This window comes from Rosa chinensis, chromosome 4 (assembly GCF_002994745.2).
Source record: "Rosa chinensis cultivar Old Blush chromosome 4, RchiOBHm-V2, whole genome shotgun sequence".
Taxonomy (NCBI): domain Eukaryota; kingdom Viridiplantae; phylum Streptophyta; class Magnoliopsida; order Rosales; family Rosaceae; genus Rosa; species Rosa chinensis.
The window spans coordinates 16,344,454-16,364,670 of record NC_037091.1 but is presented as its reverse complement, the minus strand read 5'-3'; the positions used below and the strand labels follow the sequence as shown (position 1 = coordinate 16,364,670).

At 36.7% G+C, this 20,217-nt stretch overlaps 3 protein-coding genes across 8 annotated transcripts; all 3 read left to right on the top strand.

Annotated features, from left to right (window-relative positions):
- Positions 1–1,264: 1,264 nt before the first annotated feature.
- On the top strand, positions 1,265–3,884 carry LOC112197990 (probable inactive purple acid phosphatase 28). Its single transcript, XM_024338972.2, has 4 exons — positions 1,265–1,533; positions 1,648–1,795; positions 2,503–2,909; positions 3,173–3,884. The coding sequence occupies exons 1-4, from the start codon at positions 1,339–1,341 to the stop codon at positions 3,632–3,634; spliced, it is 1,212 nt and encodes a 403-aa protein (XP_024194740.1). The 5' UTR covers positions 1,265–1,338; the 3' UTR covers positions 3,635–3,884.
- Positions 3,885–5,147: 1,263 nt separating this feature from the next.
- Positions 5,148–7,080, top strand: LOC112199959 (protein At-4/1). Of its 2 annotated transcripts, none has more exons than XM_024340954.2 (6): positions 5,148–5,301; positions 5,388–5,493; positions 5,581–5,788; positions 6,200–6,333; positions 6,426–6,521; positions 6,639–7,080. In XM_024340954.2, exons 1-6 carry the CDS (start codon positions 5,239–5,241, stop codon positions 6,779–6,781), a joined length of 750 nt encoding a protein of 249 aa, XP_024196722.1. In that variant the 5' UTR covers positions 5,148–5,238; the 3' UTR covers positions 6,782–7,080. The 2 variants fall into 2 exon arrangements, with proteins under 2 accessions (XP_024196722.1, XP_040374686.1); XM_040518752.1 differs by having other exon boundaries at positions 6,423–6,521.
- Positions 7,081–8,340: 1,260 nt separating this feature from the next.
- On the top strand, positions 8,341–15,898 carry LOC112200238 (mannosyl-oligosaccharide 1,2-alpha-mannosidase MNS1). Of its 5 annotated transcripts, none has more exons than XM_024341265.2 (14): positions 8,344–8,624; positions 8,712–8,759; positions 8,840–8,995; positions 9,145–9,257; positions 9,394–9,459; positions 9,639–9,810; positions 10,940–11,029; positions 11,220–11,344; positions 12,027–12,092; positions 13,324–13,432; positions 13,514–13,612; positions 14,575–14,655; positions 14,736–14,906; positions 15,089–15,898. In XM_024341265.2, exons 1-14 carry the CDS (start codon positions 8,475–8,477, stop codon positions 15,248–15,250), a joined length of 1,608 nt encoding a protein of 535 aa, XP_024197033.1. In that variant the 5' UTR covers positions 8,344–8,474; the 3' UTR covers positions 15,251–15,898. The 5 variants fall into 5 exon arrangements, with proteins under 5 accessions (XP_024197037.1, XP_040374457.1, XP_024197034.1 ...); XM_024341267.2 differs by having other exon boundaries at positions 8,508–8,624; positions 8,726–8,759; XM_024341269.2 differs by lacking the exon at positions 15,089–15,898 and having other exon boundaries at positions 8,341–8,624; positions 14,723–14,905.
- The last annotated feature ends 4,319 nt before the right edge of the window (positions 15,899–20,217 follow it).

Genomic DNA, 20,217 nt, shown 5'->3' with positions numbered 1-20,217 from the left:
AAGGTCAAAGGTGATAACTTCCCTTTCTTGCCAAATCTCACCACGCCCTTCATAGATGAGACCTTCAAGAACACATGATCACCCTCTTTAAACTCAACCTGTCTCCTTTTCAGATCCGCATAACTCTTCTGTCTACTCTGCGCTATCTGAATCCTGTCCCTGATAATCGAAATCTTCTCAGTAGTCTCCTGAACAATCTCTGGACCGAATAATACCTTATCTCCTGCTTCTGCCTAGCAGATAGGCGATCTACATGGCCTACCATACAGAGCCTCATATGGCGCCATGCCGATACTGGAGTGATAACTGTTGTTGTAGGAGAATTTAATTAATGGTACATGATCCTCCCAACTTCCCTTGAAGTCCAACACACAGGCTCTCAATATATCCTCCAACACCTGGTTCACTCACTCAGTCTGCCTATCAGTTTGAGGGTGAAATGTTGTACTCATATCTAAGTTAGTTCCCATGGCCTTTTGGAAACCGCTCCAGAAATTCGAAGTGAACCGAGCATCACGATCAGAAACAATCGACACAGGCACTTCATGAAGTTTCACGATCACCTCAATATAAAGCTCGTACAACGTGTCAACCGAATACGTCATCGACATAGGAAGAAAGTGCGCCGACTTCGTCAGTCGATCAACAATCACCCAAACTGCATCATGATTTCGTTTGGACCTAGGCAGTCCAGTAACAAAATCCATTGAGATCTGCTCCCACTTCCACACCAGAATAGGTAATGGCTTCAACATACCTGTAGGTCTCTGATGCTCGGCCTTCACACGTTGGCAAGTAAGACACTTGGAAACAAACTTTGCCACGTCCTTTTTCATTATATTCCACTAGAATTGCCTTCGCAAATCCTGATACATTTTGGTGCTTCCTGGATGCACAATATACCGCGATCAATCATCAATGTCCCTCACAAAGAATCTCACCCTTAAGGTCAACATGATCCAGAACATACAACATTTGGTTCATCCGCTTGAGTTCTAATTTTTAATTTATTAATGTTTGTTTCTAAAAAATTATGTACGTTATTTCTGGTTGGTTAATAAAAAATGTATGCAATTGGAAGTTGCTCTTTTTGTTGTGCCCGAAAGGGTGATTCATGGTCTATCATTCAGCCAAAAAGAAAAAATTAAACAGACTTAACTATGATAATATTTGTTGGAAGAGGTTAAAAACATTAATAACAGTGTTTGTTAGAAGGTTATTTAAGTAGTTAATTCATTTATATACCACAGTAAGAGACCCGATTCCAACATCCGTCAGTCTCAGCTTGTCAAAAGCTTCAGCAGCAGCAGCAGCAGAAGCTACCTGAAAAAAAGCCCAATGGACTCGTCGTCCTCAGCTGCAAACTGGAACCACTCTTTCCTCTATCTCATCTTCATCTACGCTCTTCTCTACTTCCTCCACACCCAAATCGCTCACAGATTACTCATAGGCCATGCACCCGTAACCCTCAAGAAGACCAGCCCAAATCTCCCTCTTCGCTTCCGCTCCGATGGGACCTTCAAGATTCTCCAGGTACATGTATCACTTGCTTTCTTGTGTGTTTTGATTAGTGGAACAATGCAAAGTTATCGATCTTGAGGCAGTTTTGATGGGTGGGTTTTGATTTTGTTGAGAAGTGCATTGCAGGTGGCTGATATGCATTATGGGAATGGAGGGTTGACTCGGTGTCGAGACGTGTTGGACTCCGAGCTTGCGGGATGTTCTGATCGGAACACGTCGCTATTCCTCAAGAGGATGATTGAAGCTGAAAAGCCTGATTTCATTGCTTTTACAGGTACTTTGTTCCTTGTTTTAATTTCCCAGTTCTTTTTGGTGTTCTTGTTTTGGATATAACTTTCTTTGTTTTTAGTTGTACAGGTAGTGTTTAGGTATACATTCCAGAAGTAGCTATATATGGACAGAACTTTCTTAGAATTTATATAAAATAAATGGCCTCTGGTTAAGTTTCATTCGTTTTCTGTCCCTCTTTTTTGGAAAGGTTCTTTCTTTAGATTTTAAGGATATATATTCCTATTTCCCACCACATTTCCATAAATAAGTGAATCAATAAAACAGAAAATCACGCCCCGTATGAACTAATTATGGACTTAACTATTGGGAACCTTTGAAAATTTTGTTCTGGACAGGTTATGGGAGCTGCATTAAAAAATTTAGGCAAAAATATATCCGAGGTATCTAGCAAATAGACCTTTCCTTTTTTGTCAAGGTCAAAGTTTAGTAAGGGCAGGTTAAAAATAGTCCTAGCTGATTAGTTAGCTAGGTTAGGCATCCTCTATATTCCGACAGCTCCCTGGATCCAGTAAGTTTAGTTCTTCAGGTATCTTAATGCTTTTGAGTGAATGTAGGCATCGATTACCTTAAAGTAGGTTGCTTTTTACATGCCTTTGTCCTCAGCTCACATTAATATACTTTCCTTAATTGATACTGATATAGTGTCTTCTCTGTCTCAAGTATTGACTTTGGTTCAGTTCATGTAACCAGGTGATAATATATTTGGGCCAAGCTCTACCGACGCTGCTGAATCAATGATTCGAGCATTTGGTCCTGCCATTAAATCAGGCATTCCGTGGGCAGCAGTTTTGGGAAACCACGACCAAGAATCTACAATGAATCGTGAAGAACTCATGTCCTTTATCTCCCTTATGGACTATTCACTTTCACAAGTTAATCCATTAGCTGAAGATCCCTTAGGAGAATGGATGCAAGACATTGATGGTTTTGGCAATTATAATCTGAGAGTATATGGTGCCCCAGGTTCCTACTTGGCAAATAGCAGCATCCTCAACCTTTTCTTTCTTGACAGTGGAGACAGAGAGACTGTTCATGGAGTACGAACTTACGGTTGGATTAAGGAATCACAACTCCGTTGGCTTCGTGGTGTTTCTCAGGTATACTAAACTCAGTTAATATCATTAAGTCTGCATTCTTGCATTTCACCTGATTCATCTGAAGTTAATAAGATGATAACAAAAACAGGGAAACTAATTTGTTTTCTGAAGTTGACGTTTCATTAAAAGTCATAATTGTCCCTTATTTAGTTGAAATACTTTCTATTACAACATAGTCTTATATCCCAAGCTGTGAAAACTACACTCCATACTATCCAGGTTTATATTTGTTCATTAACATGTTGCAAGTGGCATAATAACAGGGCCACAGTCGAGATCCAGATCACTCAGACAATGCTTTTTCTCCAGATAAACCACCGGCGCTTGCTTTTTTCCATATCCCAATTCCTGAGATCCGGCAGCTGTGGAATAAAGACATTGTTGGCAAGTTTCAGGAGGCTGTGGCATGTTCATCAGTGAACCCGGGAGTTTTGCAGACCCTTGTATCCATGGGAGATGTGAAAGCTGTGTTCATTGGACATGATCATACCAATGACTTTTGTGGGAATCTTGATGGTGTTTGGTTCTGTTATGGTGGGGGCTTTGGATATCATGGTTATGGAAAGACGGGGTGGCCAAGAAGAGCTAGGGTCATATTGGCAGAACTTGGGAAAGGGGAGAAAGGCTGGATGGGAGTTGAGAGGATTAGGACATGGAAGTGTCTTGATGATGAGAAACTGAGCAAGATTGATGAGCAGTTCTTGTGGGAATACCATCCATCATGACAGCTCTAGTTGCAGCCTTGCAGGTATGGAACTGGCATATTGAAGTATATGTTGTATATCCTCTCTCAGTATTGTTGTTAGCTTCACCATTCTTTCTGTCTAAGAGGGGAATGTCCTCCCTTGTGCAACTCAACAATGTAGAAAAGAAAACAGTTGCATTATGATCCATTCTTTCATGTAAACAAACCTTCTTGTTTGTAATTTGAGGTTATAAGTTTGTTGTGAAAAAGAAGTCTAATTCTTACTTGAACTCGTAAGTGATTGCTTCCTGTTGAAGGTATCAAAAGCTCTCGACCTAGAAAATGGACCTTTTTTTCCCACTAAATGAATCAAAGATGGCCCTAAACTTGTTTACTTTATGTTGGTGTTCCTCACTTTTAGTATGAACACTGTAATTTATCATAATTCACTGTTGTATATATCTATTTAGCTTTGAAATACATACGAGTTCGAAGATGAAACGATGTACTTTGCACTAAATTTTCACTATACGGAGAGTGGTTGTGAACATACCAAGAAACATATAGTTCAGTTTCTTTGGTCAGACTTGGAGGCTAGTTGGCCTAGACACCAAAAGCGATTTACTTAAACATGAAGATGGTTTTGGTTCAAAACCAATCAAAACTAAACCGTGTACAGCCCTAACAGAGTTCTAATGGACTGGAAAATGATTCATTTTTAGATCGATGGGAGGGTAGTTCAGTGGCGGATCCATGGTTTTTTTTTTTTGTATGGGGGCGTAGTAAAAAATAGATAAAAAAATAACAATAAAATTAGAGATAATTCGTTATTTAATACAACTTCTAAACATTCAATATCATAACAATTCGAATAAGTAATTGGCCAAAAAAAAAAAAAAAGTTACAATGCATTAGTTCATGTCCGCTTGAGTTTTGCTTCATCAATTCATGTCTTCACATTTTTTTTCCGGCTTTACTTCTTCACGTTTTGGACTCTTGGGATTTTGTGGATGCTCACTTTTTAAATTTTACCTTGGAATTTGAGATCACCTCAGTTATCAGGTCATGTTGGTCATATATGCCTTTATGTCTCTTTCTCTCATTAAATGTTTCTGTTTCTTTCTTATTTAATTGCATCTTCTCCCATAGCAAGTTTGTTGGCTCATGTTTTACACCAATTTCACGATTTCATCTATATATATTATTAAAGTATTAGGTTAGGTGGGGGCATGTATGATAACATTATATCTTCTAACTATAATGATGATCAATAAGTACATCCTCCATAAAATTTGAGTGGTCCTGTCAGTCCCCTCTTGCCGCTACCTCGGTCCTCCAATTATCCTAGTTACCAATTATCAAAGGACAAAACTTGTCTTAAAATAAATGCACTTGACTAAACACGTGAGAATTTTAACAAAAAATCAAATAGGGTGACCAAACTGTAAAACGAGTGAACAAAGGATTGTTACCATGCACATAAAAAATAAAAAAATTGTTTTGAACAAAAGATTCTAATTTCTATTTCAAAAAAAAAAAAAGATTCTATTTTCTAAATGCGGGTCGCACATCTCAGCCCGACCCGCCCTGGCCCCGTTGGCAACAGGAAAAAGGCCCAAATTGCAGCAATTGAGAACAGAAAGAATGGCGGCAACGACCGACGAAGAAATGGACTCTCTCCTCTCCACTGTCGATCAAATCTACCAGGTACTTCTTCCTCCTCCTTCACCTCTCAGTTTCTCAACCCTAACAGAAACTGAGCTTTCATTCTGATTGAACTCGGAAATTCTTAGGACTTCAAGGACGGCGTAGCGGAAATCCAATCGGTGAAATCCGCCTGCAATGCCGAGGCGAAGAAGCGAGAAGCTCTTGAATTCACCTGCAACAATCTCAAACAAGGTCGGACATCAATTGCTGCGTCTAATTCCCAATTTCATTTTTTTTTTAGGTTAATTATGAAATGGACGAGTGAATTTTGTGTTGCAGAGAATGAGCGATTGACGAGAATGTACACCGAGTCTCTGAACGACCTTGCTGATCAGCTCGAACGGCGTAGCACATGCCAGGGCTTGAAGGAAGAGCTCAAGAGAGTTAGGGATGTATGCCTTGGTAAAGAAGAAGAGCATAGGAAGGCTATGGAATTGGTCAAGCAAGACTGTGCAGCCAAGGTTGAGGAATTGGAGGCTCAAATTAGGTGAGAAGTCAGATTTACATTAACAGTAATTTTCTAGTCAAAACAGTAATTTTCTTTTTACATTAACACTAGGAACTAAAATTTGATACGTACCTCTCTTCGAGTAGCACTTGAACTTGTTGGAGAATGAAATTTGGGCTAAAATTTTCAAATTCTAATGGAAATGGCTACTTAGTTAGTGAGGGTAACTTATAGTTAGTTTTGAATTCATATATGTTGCTTAGCTAGGTGTTAGTCATATACGGGCAGTATGAGTAATGTTTCTTGTCAGGTTGTCAAGTCATTGAATCTGGTTTGTTGATTAGCGTTTTCCTTAGTGTTGAGATCATGTGGTTGACACCGAGTTTGATACTGTTATTTGCGAGCTTATTTGCTAACAAAAATAACTAAATCTTTATTGCATTATATCAGAGGGTTTCTTGCGGAAAAGGCAAAAAATGAAGCAACCATTGATCACCTTCGACAGGATTTAGCTGCACATAAGTCCCATATGCATGTTATGCAAAGCAGATTGGACCAAGTCCAATTGGATGTGGAAACAAAATGTGAGGTCTTAAGGAACTTTTCGTGTTTGTGTACAAGTATTAGTTAGAACATATTGTTCATGTTGATGGATTCGATAAACTATATGTAGCAGATGTTTTTGAGATTCAGGATTTGAAGGACTGTATTGCAATCGAACAGGAGGAGAAAAATGAGTTGAATAGAAAACTCCAGGATTTAGAAAAAGAAAGTGAGTGTGAGATTGCTTTTAGGTTTCTGTTGTGTCCAAATTCCTGTGCTTGTTTTGGTGCTGTGCTTGTCTTGGCCTGCCAAAACTTATATGCTAATGATTGTTTTGTGTACTCAGTGCTGGTTAGCAGATCAAAGCTTGTGCAGCAGCAACGAGATTCGAATTCAAATTGGCAGGTTGAAACACTTAAGACCAAGCTTATGAAGCTGAGGAAGGAGAATGAGATCTTAAAGCGCAAACTACATGCAGATGAGGGCTAGATGGCGGCAACACAAAGCATTTGGATTATGAACCCAACTACTTGTCAGCCTCAGAACTTGTCTGCACTAGTGGATCAACAGCATTAATGCAAAAATCTTGTACTGTATAGTTTCAAACGCAATATTGGTGATCTGTGGAGGTGTTTGACTGGCTGTTTTGCAGGGCTTGGACAAAGAGGTTATTGAAATTTGAAGTTCAGGACTGTTATATCAAAGTATCACAAAGCTTTTATTTCAGATTCAATGAGGCATTGTGTTGCCCTTAATGAAGTTGATAAATGCATTTTGGGTCAAGCTCATGCATTTCTTCCAAGGAAAACGAACAATTATTTTCTTCAGTCTTTGTGAAAATACATTTTCCTTTTTAAACAGTTTATAGAGGATACATTATGTCAAACATGATGGGGCTTAAAAGATGAGAACGAGAATAAGCTCCGACGCATGCTTAGAGATCAAGAGTTTTAGCTAGGGCTGTCACTTGGTTTGGTAATTACCAAACCGACCGAATACCAATTGATGTTTTAGGTTTGGTAAATCGACTTTTTGGTAACCGAGACTGATAAAACTGAAATCGAAAATTACTGAAAAAGTTAGTTTGGTTTTGGTAAATACCGAATCTACTGATTATCTAAATATTAGATTTATATACTACATTTTTCAATACACATACATGTATACTAAGAAATAAACATAAAAACTTTTACAATAGTATGAACATTACTACATATACTACATTAATAGTATATGTATTTTAAGTAACCTAGTCAACGATGGTTAAATAACATAATTTTATTGAAAATTGCTAAAACTTGATGTCATATATACAAAAGAAAGCTATAATTAGTAGATGAATACAAAGTTTATGACTATAAAATTCAAAAACCTAGTTTTGTTCATTCTAATTTATATTATAAAGAATTAGTTGGTCTAAAGTTGGTAATACCGAAAACCGAAATACCGAATTTGGTAGATATAATTAACAACCGAAAATTTTGGTTGGTAATTGGTAACTCAGTTTTGAAACAGAAAGCTTTGGTTTTGAAGTTGATAATACCTATAACCGATTCAAACTGACCGAGTGACAACCCTAGTTTTAGCTCACCATCTAAGTGGTACAGGGATGGTGGAAAATTGTGTTAGGATCAGGTGATTGGGTTCGAACCCCCCAATGTAATAAAAAAATGCCAAAAAACATGCCTAGCTAGTCAAGACGATTAAAAATTACTTTTGTTACCTTGTTTCTTTTGCGATGAAATCAGTTATTATTTTATGCATCGGTAGTGTAAGCGACCCAACATCTATTAGATGATGTTAACCTTTAATATTTGTAGTCAATTTTTTTTTTAATATGATGTTATTTGATGTTATTCAGTCGTTAATTTCTATTAGTATAAAAGTACATTTCGGTACTCTAATTCCTACTGCAGCACTATTCGTTTCGTCCTGGAAGTGTTTATTTATTTATTTATTTTAATTCTTAGTCCACCTCACCCTTATATATGTTAGTGAGAATCGAACATATGACCGTAAATTATAACTTATCAACAAGTCATAGCTCACCGACGACTTTTCCTCCCTCTCTCTCTCTCTCGAATGGCAACGAATCAGAACAAAATAGCTCATTTGTTCCTCAAATCTCAGTGCTTTCATTCTTTTGCTATAAAACGAGTACAGTAAATAATAAAAATACGAAATGGGAAAGAAATCTGCATCGTCTTTATCCTCATCGTCGTCGCCGCCTTCGTGGTGGTGGTGGAGATATCGATCGGCACTCGTCATAATCTCATTCGTGGCTCTCACATGGCTGCTCGTCGACCACCAATCCCTCACCTTGGAGGACCAGGTTTGTGAATCATTTCAAATTATGCATTGGAATTAACCAATAATTGAAATCAGAAAATGTGTAATGTGTGGAATTTAATTTGAATAGGTAGTGGTGTCCAGGTTGAATAAGGAGCTGAAAATATTGAAGAATCAGGTAAGGGAGGCTGTATTAGAGTGCGGTGGCAATGTTGACGTTTGGATTTAGGGAGTGATGATTGGTTTGATTGATTGTAGTTAGAAAATGTGAAGAAGCATATAAGAGGCTGGAGCATTGTTGAAGAGGATATGGATGATCCTCTCAATGTAGAACGAAGAAATGCGGTTAAGGATGCTATGGTTCATGCCTGGACTTGCTACGAGAAGTATGCGTGGGGTCGTGATGAACTCCAGGTATGCTGTTTAATGCTTGAGTAGTACAATGCACCATCATCGTGTGGTCACAATGTGATAGGTAAATATGGTGTAATTAGTTTTAGTCCTGGTGCTTTTGATGGATCTGAATCGAGTGAGTCTAACAACTTGACTCTCATTCTGAACAGCCACAGACGAAAGACGCTGCTGACACTTTCGGTGGTCTAGGAGCAACTCTAGTGGATTCTCTTGATACATTGTATATAATGGGTCTTGACCAGCAATTCCAAAGAGCTAGAGAGTGAGTTTCTAATTGTGTTAGGTTTTCCCTCACCGGTTATATCAGTCTCCGGTGTGCATAAGGTTCTGCCTTTTAAATTATTGGATTAGTTTTTCACTTTGAAGTGGTTAGTATTGATAATCATAACTAATTGCAGGTGGGTTGCAACCTCATTGAATTTCAACAAGAATTACGAGGCTAGTGTTTTTGAGACAACCATAAGGTTGCGTTAGAAGGTTTAATTTCATTTTGTATAATAACCAAGTTACTTATTTGTTTTCTCACTTCTGGAAGTGTCCTACCTCATTTGGATTGGAAAAGCACCAAAAGATGATTACAGTTCTGTTGTTCCTGGTCTACCTCTGCTGACTAACTTTTTTGTGTCTATTTTCTTAAATCTAGAGTTATAGGCGGACTTCTTAGCGCATATGATCTGTCAGATGACAAACTCTTCCTTGACAAGGCTAGAGATATTGCAGATAGGTTGCTGCCTGCATGGAATACACCTTCCGGAATCCCATACAACATGATCAACTTGATGTATGGTAATGCCCATAACCCTAGGTGGGCAGGGGTAAGTTTGGAGTATCTTTTGGCTACTGATGGATTTTCTTGATTGTTCTTACCAGAACATCTACTGCTTTGTTGGTCCCTTTTTGCATTTTTATCTCGCATTGAATCATTTGTATTCATTCTTATTACATGTTTGTCTTAGAAGTCTATATTTAATAACTGAATAATATCACTTACAAAATTAAAGAAGGATGAAGAAATTGTTCAATTTTATACACATTTTATAATCAGTTAGGAATGGCCGAGAAGGTTTTAGGTGTATAAAACAGATAAAAGTGAATAGTTGTAGTCATCAGACTTAAAATATTTCTGGTTCAACTTTGTTGGCCTTTAGAAGGAGATAATATTTGCTAGTTATGTGACTGCTCATAGTTAAGCTGTGTTCTTACTGATAATTTTCACAATCTCAAACGATTTAAAAAGTCTGTCATGGATGCCTTTATAACTATTTCACCCTGCTCATAAGGCCTCTAGTCATTTCTCGTGTTTTGTTATGAAAGTTCAATCTTTAAAACTTTCATAAGAACATTTTCTTCCAAATAAAAAGTATAGGTAGGGTTATCTTTGTATAAATTCTAATTTTTTGCATATATTTTCTAGTTGAATTAAAGTGAAAGAGAAAGGAAAGGCTGTGACAGTCTATTTCAGATATGAGCTTATTTATATGCTTCATAATGAAAATATTCTTTGTTTCATACATCCCTGATCCCGCGATCAAGTACTGATTTCCTTCATCAACTAGCATAGAACATTTTAAGGACCATGGTGGATGTTTTTTTAAGCTGATCGGACCCCATTATTTCTACTGCTAGTAAGAAAATATTTCAAGTTTTCAATCATTGTATCATGACTTCATACTTTTTACTGATTCCATTCTACAAGCTCTTTGTTTCTTTTCTTTTATCTCTCTCTATTTTCTGGTTATTTTTTTTATAGGGGGCAGATGATTCTAGTTGATTACTGATCTTGAGTCTCACTATATACGTCTGCTTGATCTTACCTAGTTTGTGATGTCATGTGTACTATTAAATTTTCAAGTAGGGTAAACCATTGATGCTGAATCACCATTACAAATATTTTGCAACATCGTCCGATTCTCCTTCTGTTTATTTAAACATCTCTGTTTCTAGGGAAAAAGTATTCTTGCAGATGCTGCTTCAGAACAGCTTGAATTTATTGCTCTATCTCAACGGACGAAAGACCCCAAGTACCAGCAGAAGGTACTCTTTTATATTTTGACATTGTAACTAAGAAAATACTTATTTACCTATCGAGTGAAAAGCATTACTGTTACTATGAGGGGATTATTCTCAGGCTAATTTCTTTACAATAAATAGAGATTCTAAATGATAGTGACTGAGTTTTTGCTTCATTTTCTAACTATAAAATGTTTGCATGGTAACATGTCAGGTCGAATATGTCATCAAAGAGTTTCATAAAATCTTCCCTGCTGATGGATTGCTTCCCATATATCTTGATCCTCACACTGGAACAATGTCATACTCAAAAGTTACATTCGGTGCCTTGGGTGATAGGTAAATCGTATTTTGATATTGAGAATCTTATTGTTAAAGGAGGGAGTCACAGGTGCTCTATGTCATCCTTTTTGCGGGTGATTCCACGATTATGCTATTGATTGAGTCCTTGCATTTCCTGATAAGATATGGCTGTTGAACCACGGTTTATGCCTATAGTTTAAGCTAGTGCCTAGTTCCCTCACCTTCAGTCCTGATAGTGTATTTTGTGAATCACAGTCAATATTTTGGGCTATTATATGGATTAAAGTTCAATGCCTTTAAGACGAATGATTATTTGTAAAGGAAACTTAAGCAACAGCAATAGAAATGAGGTAAGCTTGGAAAGGAAGTTTGGGTTAAGACCGAAAAACCATCAGTTTTGGGCGGATTTTACCTACAGGGATATTAGTCCCATGAGTTTCAGCTTCAGATGTCATGATCCCTAGAATTCTTTACAGGTTTTCAAATTATAGAAATTTGGTAGATGACATAATAGAGGTTATGTATATCTGATCTTCTCTACTTTATTATTTGTTTTCTTTTACTATGGGTGAGAAGCGAAAATTCTATTGAAATAAGTAGGCCATTCTTTTACCGACTTCCCCTAATTGCACACATACATCACCCTATAATTGTAGGAGGGATGATATCCATTCATATAATTGGTCAATTAATTTGCACAATGTCTTTGTGGATGCAGTTTTTATGAATATCTACTCAAGGCTTGGATACAAGGAAACAAAACAGAAGCTGTAAAACATTACAGGTGAGAAGCTTTAGATATGTTATAATGTGTTATGATGCATGCTGCCCATTTGGGCTGCCACTCTTTCATCTTACACATACAGTGACTAGATACGTATGGTAAGATTGCAAAGCTTCATAGTGCCATAAACTATAAGATTGGTCCTCAAATTTAACATTTTTATGTTGATAATTTGGCATTAGAAAATTAAAGTAGTAACCGTTTAAGTTTAATTTTTTATTATTGTCATTGCAGTGGTTAGATATATCAAAGGTGCTTCCAAACTGCACCTTCTGGTAAGGTAGGCCAGAGGCCAAAGTTACGCTAAAAGTACAAATGTTTGTACAAGATTCCTGAAAGGTTATAGGCCACTATCCAAAGCAAATGTTTGTATTCTTAGTAAAGAAGAATTGTTCAATCTAATGCCTTGATTTTGTGCGAGCGCACTACTGGGCTTCTGATTGTTGGGCCACCAGGTCAAAACTAGAAGTAGCATTTATCTATTGCCAAAACAAAACCTACTCTTCAATCATTAGTTTAATGGGTGGTAAGTATCATACAAAATCTCCTTTCATAAAACTTCCTAAGAGAAAAGGAAGCAAAGCTGTAGTTTTTGTTTTTGATTAACTGAAATTTTCCCCGGATTTAATCTCTGTTTGGGTGCTATGTTTATATGGGTTCCCTTTTCTCTTGTTAATATTCGTAAAACAATATATGGGTTCACTTTGCTGCTTAGTTAAAGGATTTGGCTTTTTAAGCAGGTGCAACCATTTCCTTAAATTCAAACTGTTAAACCTCTGTATCTTATGCTTTGATCAGATAATTTGTCATGGTTTGGCTTTCTTGATTTTGGTTGGATAATCATGGTATTTTTTTTCAAGATTCTATTTGAGTGATCACCAAAGCTTTTAATTGTTATTGTCTCAATTAGATTCATATTTCTGAAGGCATCTGCCTCAATATGTCAGAGATTTCCTTGTCTTGGCTCATGGGGATGAAATGATTTCCCAAAAAAGACAATAATAATATGTTAAGGGCGTAATAAATTATGATGAAAAGGAGTACACTAATATCAACTTTCACAATTATTATGGTCATACCTGTCAATCGATTGCCTCCGGCCGGCCTATACATGCGCTCTCTCAATTCTTTGCATTGATCAATTATGAGGATATGTTATGGATTCATTATTATCATCTAGCACAGTCATGCTTCTGTTCTGACCAAACTTTTCCCTATGAATTACATGTAGAGAAATGTGGGAGACATCAATGAAAGGTTTGAAAAGCTTGATTCGGAGGACAACACCATCCTCGTTTGCATATATATGTGAAAAGCTTGGAAGCTCACTAACTGACAAGGTAGCGTATGAATAATCAGAATATAGTGTGTGCCAAATAAGTTGTTATAATTTGGAGGGCTATGTGCCATGTTGTATGCAGATGGATGAATTAGCTTGCTTTGCTCCTGGCATGCTGGCTTTAGGATCTTCTGGCTATGACCCCGGCGAAGCTGAAAAGATTTTATCCCTTGCTGAAGAGGTAATTTGAGGTGAAGTTTACTACCGTAGACTCAATTTAAACTGTTATGCAAGCAAAATATGAGACACAATGACTAATAATTGTCCTATCACTCAACAAAAAAAAACAAAAATCTATGTGATATTGAAGTAAATACTATAACCTTGTAAACTGTATTAGTTGACACTCTTCTTGATGTTCCACAGTTGTTACCAGTGTTAGGTTAGTACTGATTCATACCAGGAATTAATGAATAAAATTGCTGCTCAGTCTTTCATAAAACTTGTATGAGGTTTTGCTTTTGTTTAAGACTCACTAAAGTCACTCTGCATATCAAAGTTTCAAAGTATTTTTGTTCACAAACAGTTTGTGTTTAGATTCATATCACATTATTCAACAAAATGAAGTCAAAATACTCATTGATTTGATACTAGAAAGCCCATAGAAGGCTGTATACAGTGTAAAAAGAAAATGGAATTGTTTATGGGATTAGGTAGAAACTTTTCTATGGGAGCCGAGACTTCACCATAGAAATAGCTTTCTAGTGCTGGGCTGGAGACTCAGGCTAAGTAGAAACTGATGAATTGTGCATGTATGATGACTTTGTGAACTCTATTCGAGTGTCTTGGAGTTCTGATCAATAGCAACCACAAAATTTGCAGTACTATTGTTTATGCATCATATGCTTCCAACACAATATATTATGCATGAACTCTTAACCTTATTATATGCCTTCGTATTACGGACAAAATACCCTTTCACCTGAGGGGTAACATGATGGATAGGAATACTTTTAACAGACAAATCTGAGTGTTAAATGACAAACTAAAATAAACAGCGGTGCTTTCTGATTGTAATCCAACTTGGCTAATCGTGTTTCACAGCTCCTGAACTCTACTACTCCAGTTAGGACAATTATTAGCCACAATATGTTTTATGATTTATCCATTAGCGTATGTCTTGAATTGCTATATGTTATGTAGCTTGCATGGACATGTTACAATTTCTATCAGACAACGCCTACAAAATTGGCTGGGGAGAACTATAACTTTCCTGCTGGACAGGTCTTATACTGACATTCTTCTTATACTTGAAACTACAATATTAAAGATAGTATTAACATGATATCAGAAAATTTTTGTAGGACATGACCGTGGGAACATCATGGAACATTTTAAGGCCTGAAACTGTTGAGTCACTTTTCTACCTATGGCGGTTAACTGGGAACAAAACTTACCAAGAATGGGGTTGGAACATTTTCCAAGCATTTGAAAATAACTCTCGTACAGATACAGGATATAGTGGACTTAAAGATGTAAGAACATGTCACAACTGAATCTTATTTCTCAAATCTTTAGGTAGTACAATAGCGCACGCACACACGTTCAACTTATATTATTAAGTGATATTCATCATCTCAGGTTAAAATTGTTTCCATTTTGAAATTTCATCTCAAGCTTTATATACTTGCTGAAGTATTTTAGCCATCTTTTTCAGGTAAGTAAAGGTGATAAAGACAATATGATGCAGAGCTTCTTCCTTGCAGAAACACTGAAGTATCTCTACCTCCTCTTTTCACCTCCGTCATTCATCTCTTTGGACGAATGGGTGTTTAACACAGAAGCGCACCCACTAAGGATTGTGACTCAAACCCAGTAATGGTGGGATTTGTAGTACAACTGGACAAGACAGATTCCCAGAAAGGTTCCAGTGTGGGAAAGGTCATTTAGGATCAAATTAGTTCCAATATTGATTAACCGCAAGCCTCACATTTTGACATTCTGTATGATCCATGCCATTACTCAACTTGAGGATTACTTCCTTGAACTAGATATTGAAGACAGTTCATTTATGTGCCGGTGATGATTAACCGCCGCAAGCCTCACATTTTGACATTCTGTAAGACCCAGGCCATTACTCAACTTGAGGATTACTTCCTTGAACTAGATATTGAAGACAGTTCATTTATGTGCCGGTGATGGTGAATGGCTGTGCTGAAAACTGATTGCACCCTTTCAATTACCACTTGGTATGTAACAATAGATTGTAGAATATTAGAACGAATTAGGATTCTCTTTGTAGCTGGTGTTTCTGGTTCTGCTGTTGTGTTTATGGCCAAAACAAATATTGTTTCAGCCCTTCAATTTTCTCTTCGTCTTTTTTCCTTTTAATGTTCTCTTAAATGTAAATCCTAAACCGCATAAACCTTGAATCTTTCACCCTATCATGATTGATCGTCTTGACTATCAACACAATTTTATTGCTTCATGACAGACAATACAAGTACAGGATCTTATTTTTATTATAGTTTCCAGCGAAATATTTGTAGTTGCAGATGTCTGTCCTTGGGTAGCATGTCATAATCATTTGGATGATCAAATACTTGATTTGTATCTAGCATCAAATGCATGTAATATTAAGAGGATGATCACTGAGCCTTATTCATGTATATATTTTTGAGTGTTCTGATTTTAAATGAGTTTAAAGTTTTCAAACGTTATGTATTTTCTGGGTGTGACAGCTTACTTTCAATTGTTCAGTTAGTAATGCACACATGCTGAGACATGGGGTTTAGAACACTATTTGCCCTGGTGGAAGTTTCTTGGCTAAATTTGACGAGGTAATATCAGTCATGTTCTGCGAGAAGAAAATTTACTGATGATCTCTTTGCTAATTTCGGATATGATTGCCCTATCTTCATAAAAACTTGTGTATGGAAGCGGTATAAACATCATGTCTTTCTCTTATCTAGTGCGGTTATACTCAGGCATGAGGCATGTAGGCCGCCTACCCTATCCAAGTTTTCTTCCTATTCCTGGACACCGGAATCAAATTTCCTTATTGAGGACTTTCTGGATTGTATCTGCGCAATGTTTATTGGTTGTCAGCGACTCAGCATATATATATGTTTCCCCAAGTATGCTTAGGGTTTACGCTTGGAAGGTAATCAAATGGGGAAACCTGATATAATGTTCTTGATCGAATGTGATGGTGTATATGAATACATTTGTAGACAGATCAATGTGGCATTTGAAGACACCATTCTAACAGTTGGCTATTAACACTATAATCCGTGTATGATAGCTGACATGACAACATTCTTTTAAGTTGAAAACCAGGCACCGATTCAATTTTGGTGCTCTATGCTTCAAAGGAAACTGGGTAATCACCAGTGTCATGTATTTGGTGGCTGCATACAGGCTAATGAAGACTTTGGTGGCCTTTGTGAACAATGAACACCCTTATAGGGGGGTGTCCTATAAGCAAAATTGTAGTAGTGTAAATAGTCCTTGCATATTTCTCTTAGCTGATTATTTGACCCAGTATAGTTGTTTTGTCCAAAAGAAATTACAGAGGAATAGAGGATGCATTGTGAGTAGACGTAATTTAGAGATACTGGCTCTTTTGTCAAAATGGATTATTCACTTCTTGTTGCTGCCTGTATTTCACATGTAGTTTATCTATCAATTTGATTCGATTAGATAGAATTTTTTTTTGAAAAGGGTTTGGAACCCAACCTAACTGGGAGGCTTAGCCCCACGCCCGGTTTCATTTATTATATTAATATTAGATAGAATATTATGAACACTACGATTCAAAACTTGTGCTAAAAGAAAGTATCGCAAGGAAATCTCTGTTTTCTGCTTCCCTCTCCGTTTCCTTTTAAGACCATCACTGCTACGTCCTCTTATTCTAATGACTAGCCAGGCACCTTCGAAAGTATGAATATTAAAGACGCTTGATCAGCTCAAATTTGAATTCTTGAGTTTGTGTATAAAATGAAAGATCAAGAATATTAAACATTCATGATGAAGATGCAGCTTTATGTGTGTATGTTTTTTATGTGTATAAAGTTGTGCAAGAATCAAAAACTGTTAATTGGTAACTACATGACTGAGGGTATAATTCACAACTGGAAATTGCAATAAAAGGAGTCACTTTGTTTTATCCCCCTCTTTTTGATGCAGAAAGGATTCACTTTTGGTAATAAATGATCAAAAATTGCAGGTTCCATCATACCAATATGCTCAGCTCGGAAGCAAGGAACGAAACCATAATAGATATATCAGAGTCCTTAAAGTTTAATTATTGAACGTACCACCTGCTGATTGTTCTATTGTGTTTATGATAAACAGTAAATACTAATACTTCTGAGGTCAGAATAAAACTGCAACCTGATCGAACTTCTAGAACTCCAACTTGCCATTTATCAAATATAATTTTTAACTATGACCATGCAAATATAGTAAGACGAAGTTAATAGTAATTAAGAAGAGCTAATTAGCATGTTCCATATATAGTGCTGGTTCAAAAGATCAAAATTTCAGGCCAATTAGTTTCTTAATGGTATAGTTTATACGTAAACGTAGACAGAGATTAATTGCTTTCCCACAACCACCAGCAGTTCAACCATACTATAATACTCCATTTAGCTCAGAAGCAAGGAACAGAAAACCATAGTTGTGACACTAGCATCACATAAGTTTCCTTTTTACATTTTAGTCAGTAACCACGTGCTGATTCATCGGTATTTTTTAAAATTCAGATTATCCTTCCTAGATATGAACAGATAATTAAAACATTGTAATTACCACCCCTTGATCGGTAATTTTTTTTTATAATTTTTTTACCTTTGTATAGAAATGAGATCTACTATCTTCGTTGAGGGATTCCAATTTGTGGTTTATCCTACATAAGTTTGACGGCTACCATGGATAATCAGAACACAGTTAATGAAGAAAATTAGTTAGCTTATTAACATATGCTGCTGCTGGTGCAGGTGCAATCAAACTTACAGACAGTTAGTTGGTATGCATATATAAATGGTATAAATTAGTGAGTAATTAAATAATTAGGGTAGCGACAAGCAGAGCTTGTGCCTGAATGTTCCTCCATTTCACACACATGGAGAGGTGGTCAAAATCCAAGACAAGTGGAATGTGGAGGCATAAAAGATGAAAATCGAGGAAATTCACAAGCCCAAGCAAAGAGACATTCCTTCAACCCTACCAAGAAACTTTTATCTTTTATTTAAGAGAAAAAAAAAAGTGTGAAAGATCGAACAAAGCAAAAAAGCAGCCCATGATCCCCACCACCTCAGTTTGCAATGATGACATGAAGAGTGGGAGTAGGGCTCATCTCTCCCTATACGAAAAGCTTCAAATTTTAATGACTCCAAATGCCTTATTTAAATTCCCATGCAAAATTAAAGTTGTAGACAATAATACATATAGAAACCTAACTTCTCTCTCTTTCACAGTCACTCACACTATCTAGAGAGTATATTAAAAGATGAGGAAAGGAGAAAAAAGTGTGGTAATAGAATCTAGTACCATCTCTCTTGATAGAGGTGATGGGTTTTGCACTGGCAAAGAGAATCCATGTCTGGAGAGCTTGAAAAGGTGAGCCATGTATATGATCAATGAGTATTTCAGAGAGGGAGAGAGAGAGAGATAAAGATGGTTAATATGTTTGTGTGTCAGCTTCAGAAGGCATGCGTTCTTGAAACTCCAAAGTAATTACTTGTGTTTTGTTGCATCATACATGCAGTAAACTAAAAAATTCACATAAGGGAATGTTTGTTGAATAGGGGAATCGGGTTATTTCCCTTCAGCGTGTATTCACACTCCCTTCTATTCTCACAGGCCAAGGCTTTACTTCATGCTGTCTGCATTTGATTTATGCAATATATGTGCAGTTCTTCGGGTACAAACCCTAAATTCCATAACCAAAAATGCTCTGTTGATCGAGTGGGAATTATATAGAGAGAGAGAGACAGAGAGAGAGAGAGAGAGGCCAACGAAGCCTCAAAGAAATAAAAATGTGAGATACGGATAAAGCTTTTTTTGATTCGATCCTTTGCCCAACGTTTCATTCATTTAATAAAGAATATATGAATGAATTGAAATGTTTACAGTACTATACTACTGGTGCGTATATAAAGAGATCCAAAAACAGATGTAAAAAGGTCGAAGAAAACTTTTGACTCTAATAGTGCTTTCTGTACCACTTACAGTACCTTTTGGTCTTAATTGAATAACGTGATCGATGACCTCCCAAGCTTTTGCCTCAAAGTTATTGCCAAATGGACAAAGTAGGGACTATTCGCTAGGTCACTAATTAACAAACCATGTAGTAGGCGATCTTGCTTCAAAGTTGTTCAAGCTAACCGTGTACCACGAGTATGAACCTGCTTAATTTGTTTTCTAGCATCAGTTTGAATCACAAATCGTAAGCCACCATACAAATTAATGATCAACAATCCATTCATATACAATGAAAAAGTAAATAAAATAAAGAGATTATGGACAACATTATAAAATTTTTAGAAATAGATCAAATAAATAACTATTGACTCTATAAATTGAAACATTGAGTACAAAAAACAACGCAGCAAAAACACAAAGCTCGTGGTATTTTGTCCTAACAAATAGAAAATAATGAAAGGATGAATGCATGCATATGCATGATCTGCCTCTAGGGGATTCAATCAATCGGATGAGGTCTTGTCTAAGTATTCAAGTGGATCACACTCTTCACATCTTCAGCCTTGAATTTAACCCTAAGCTAAAGCCTAAGAGCTAAGAGCTAGAATGTTTGTTCTTATATATGTATGCACTCAAATC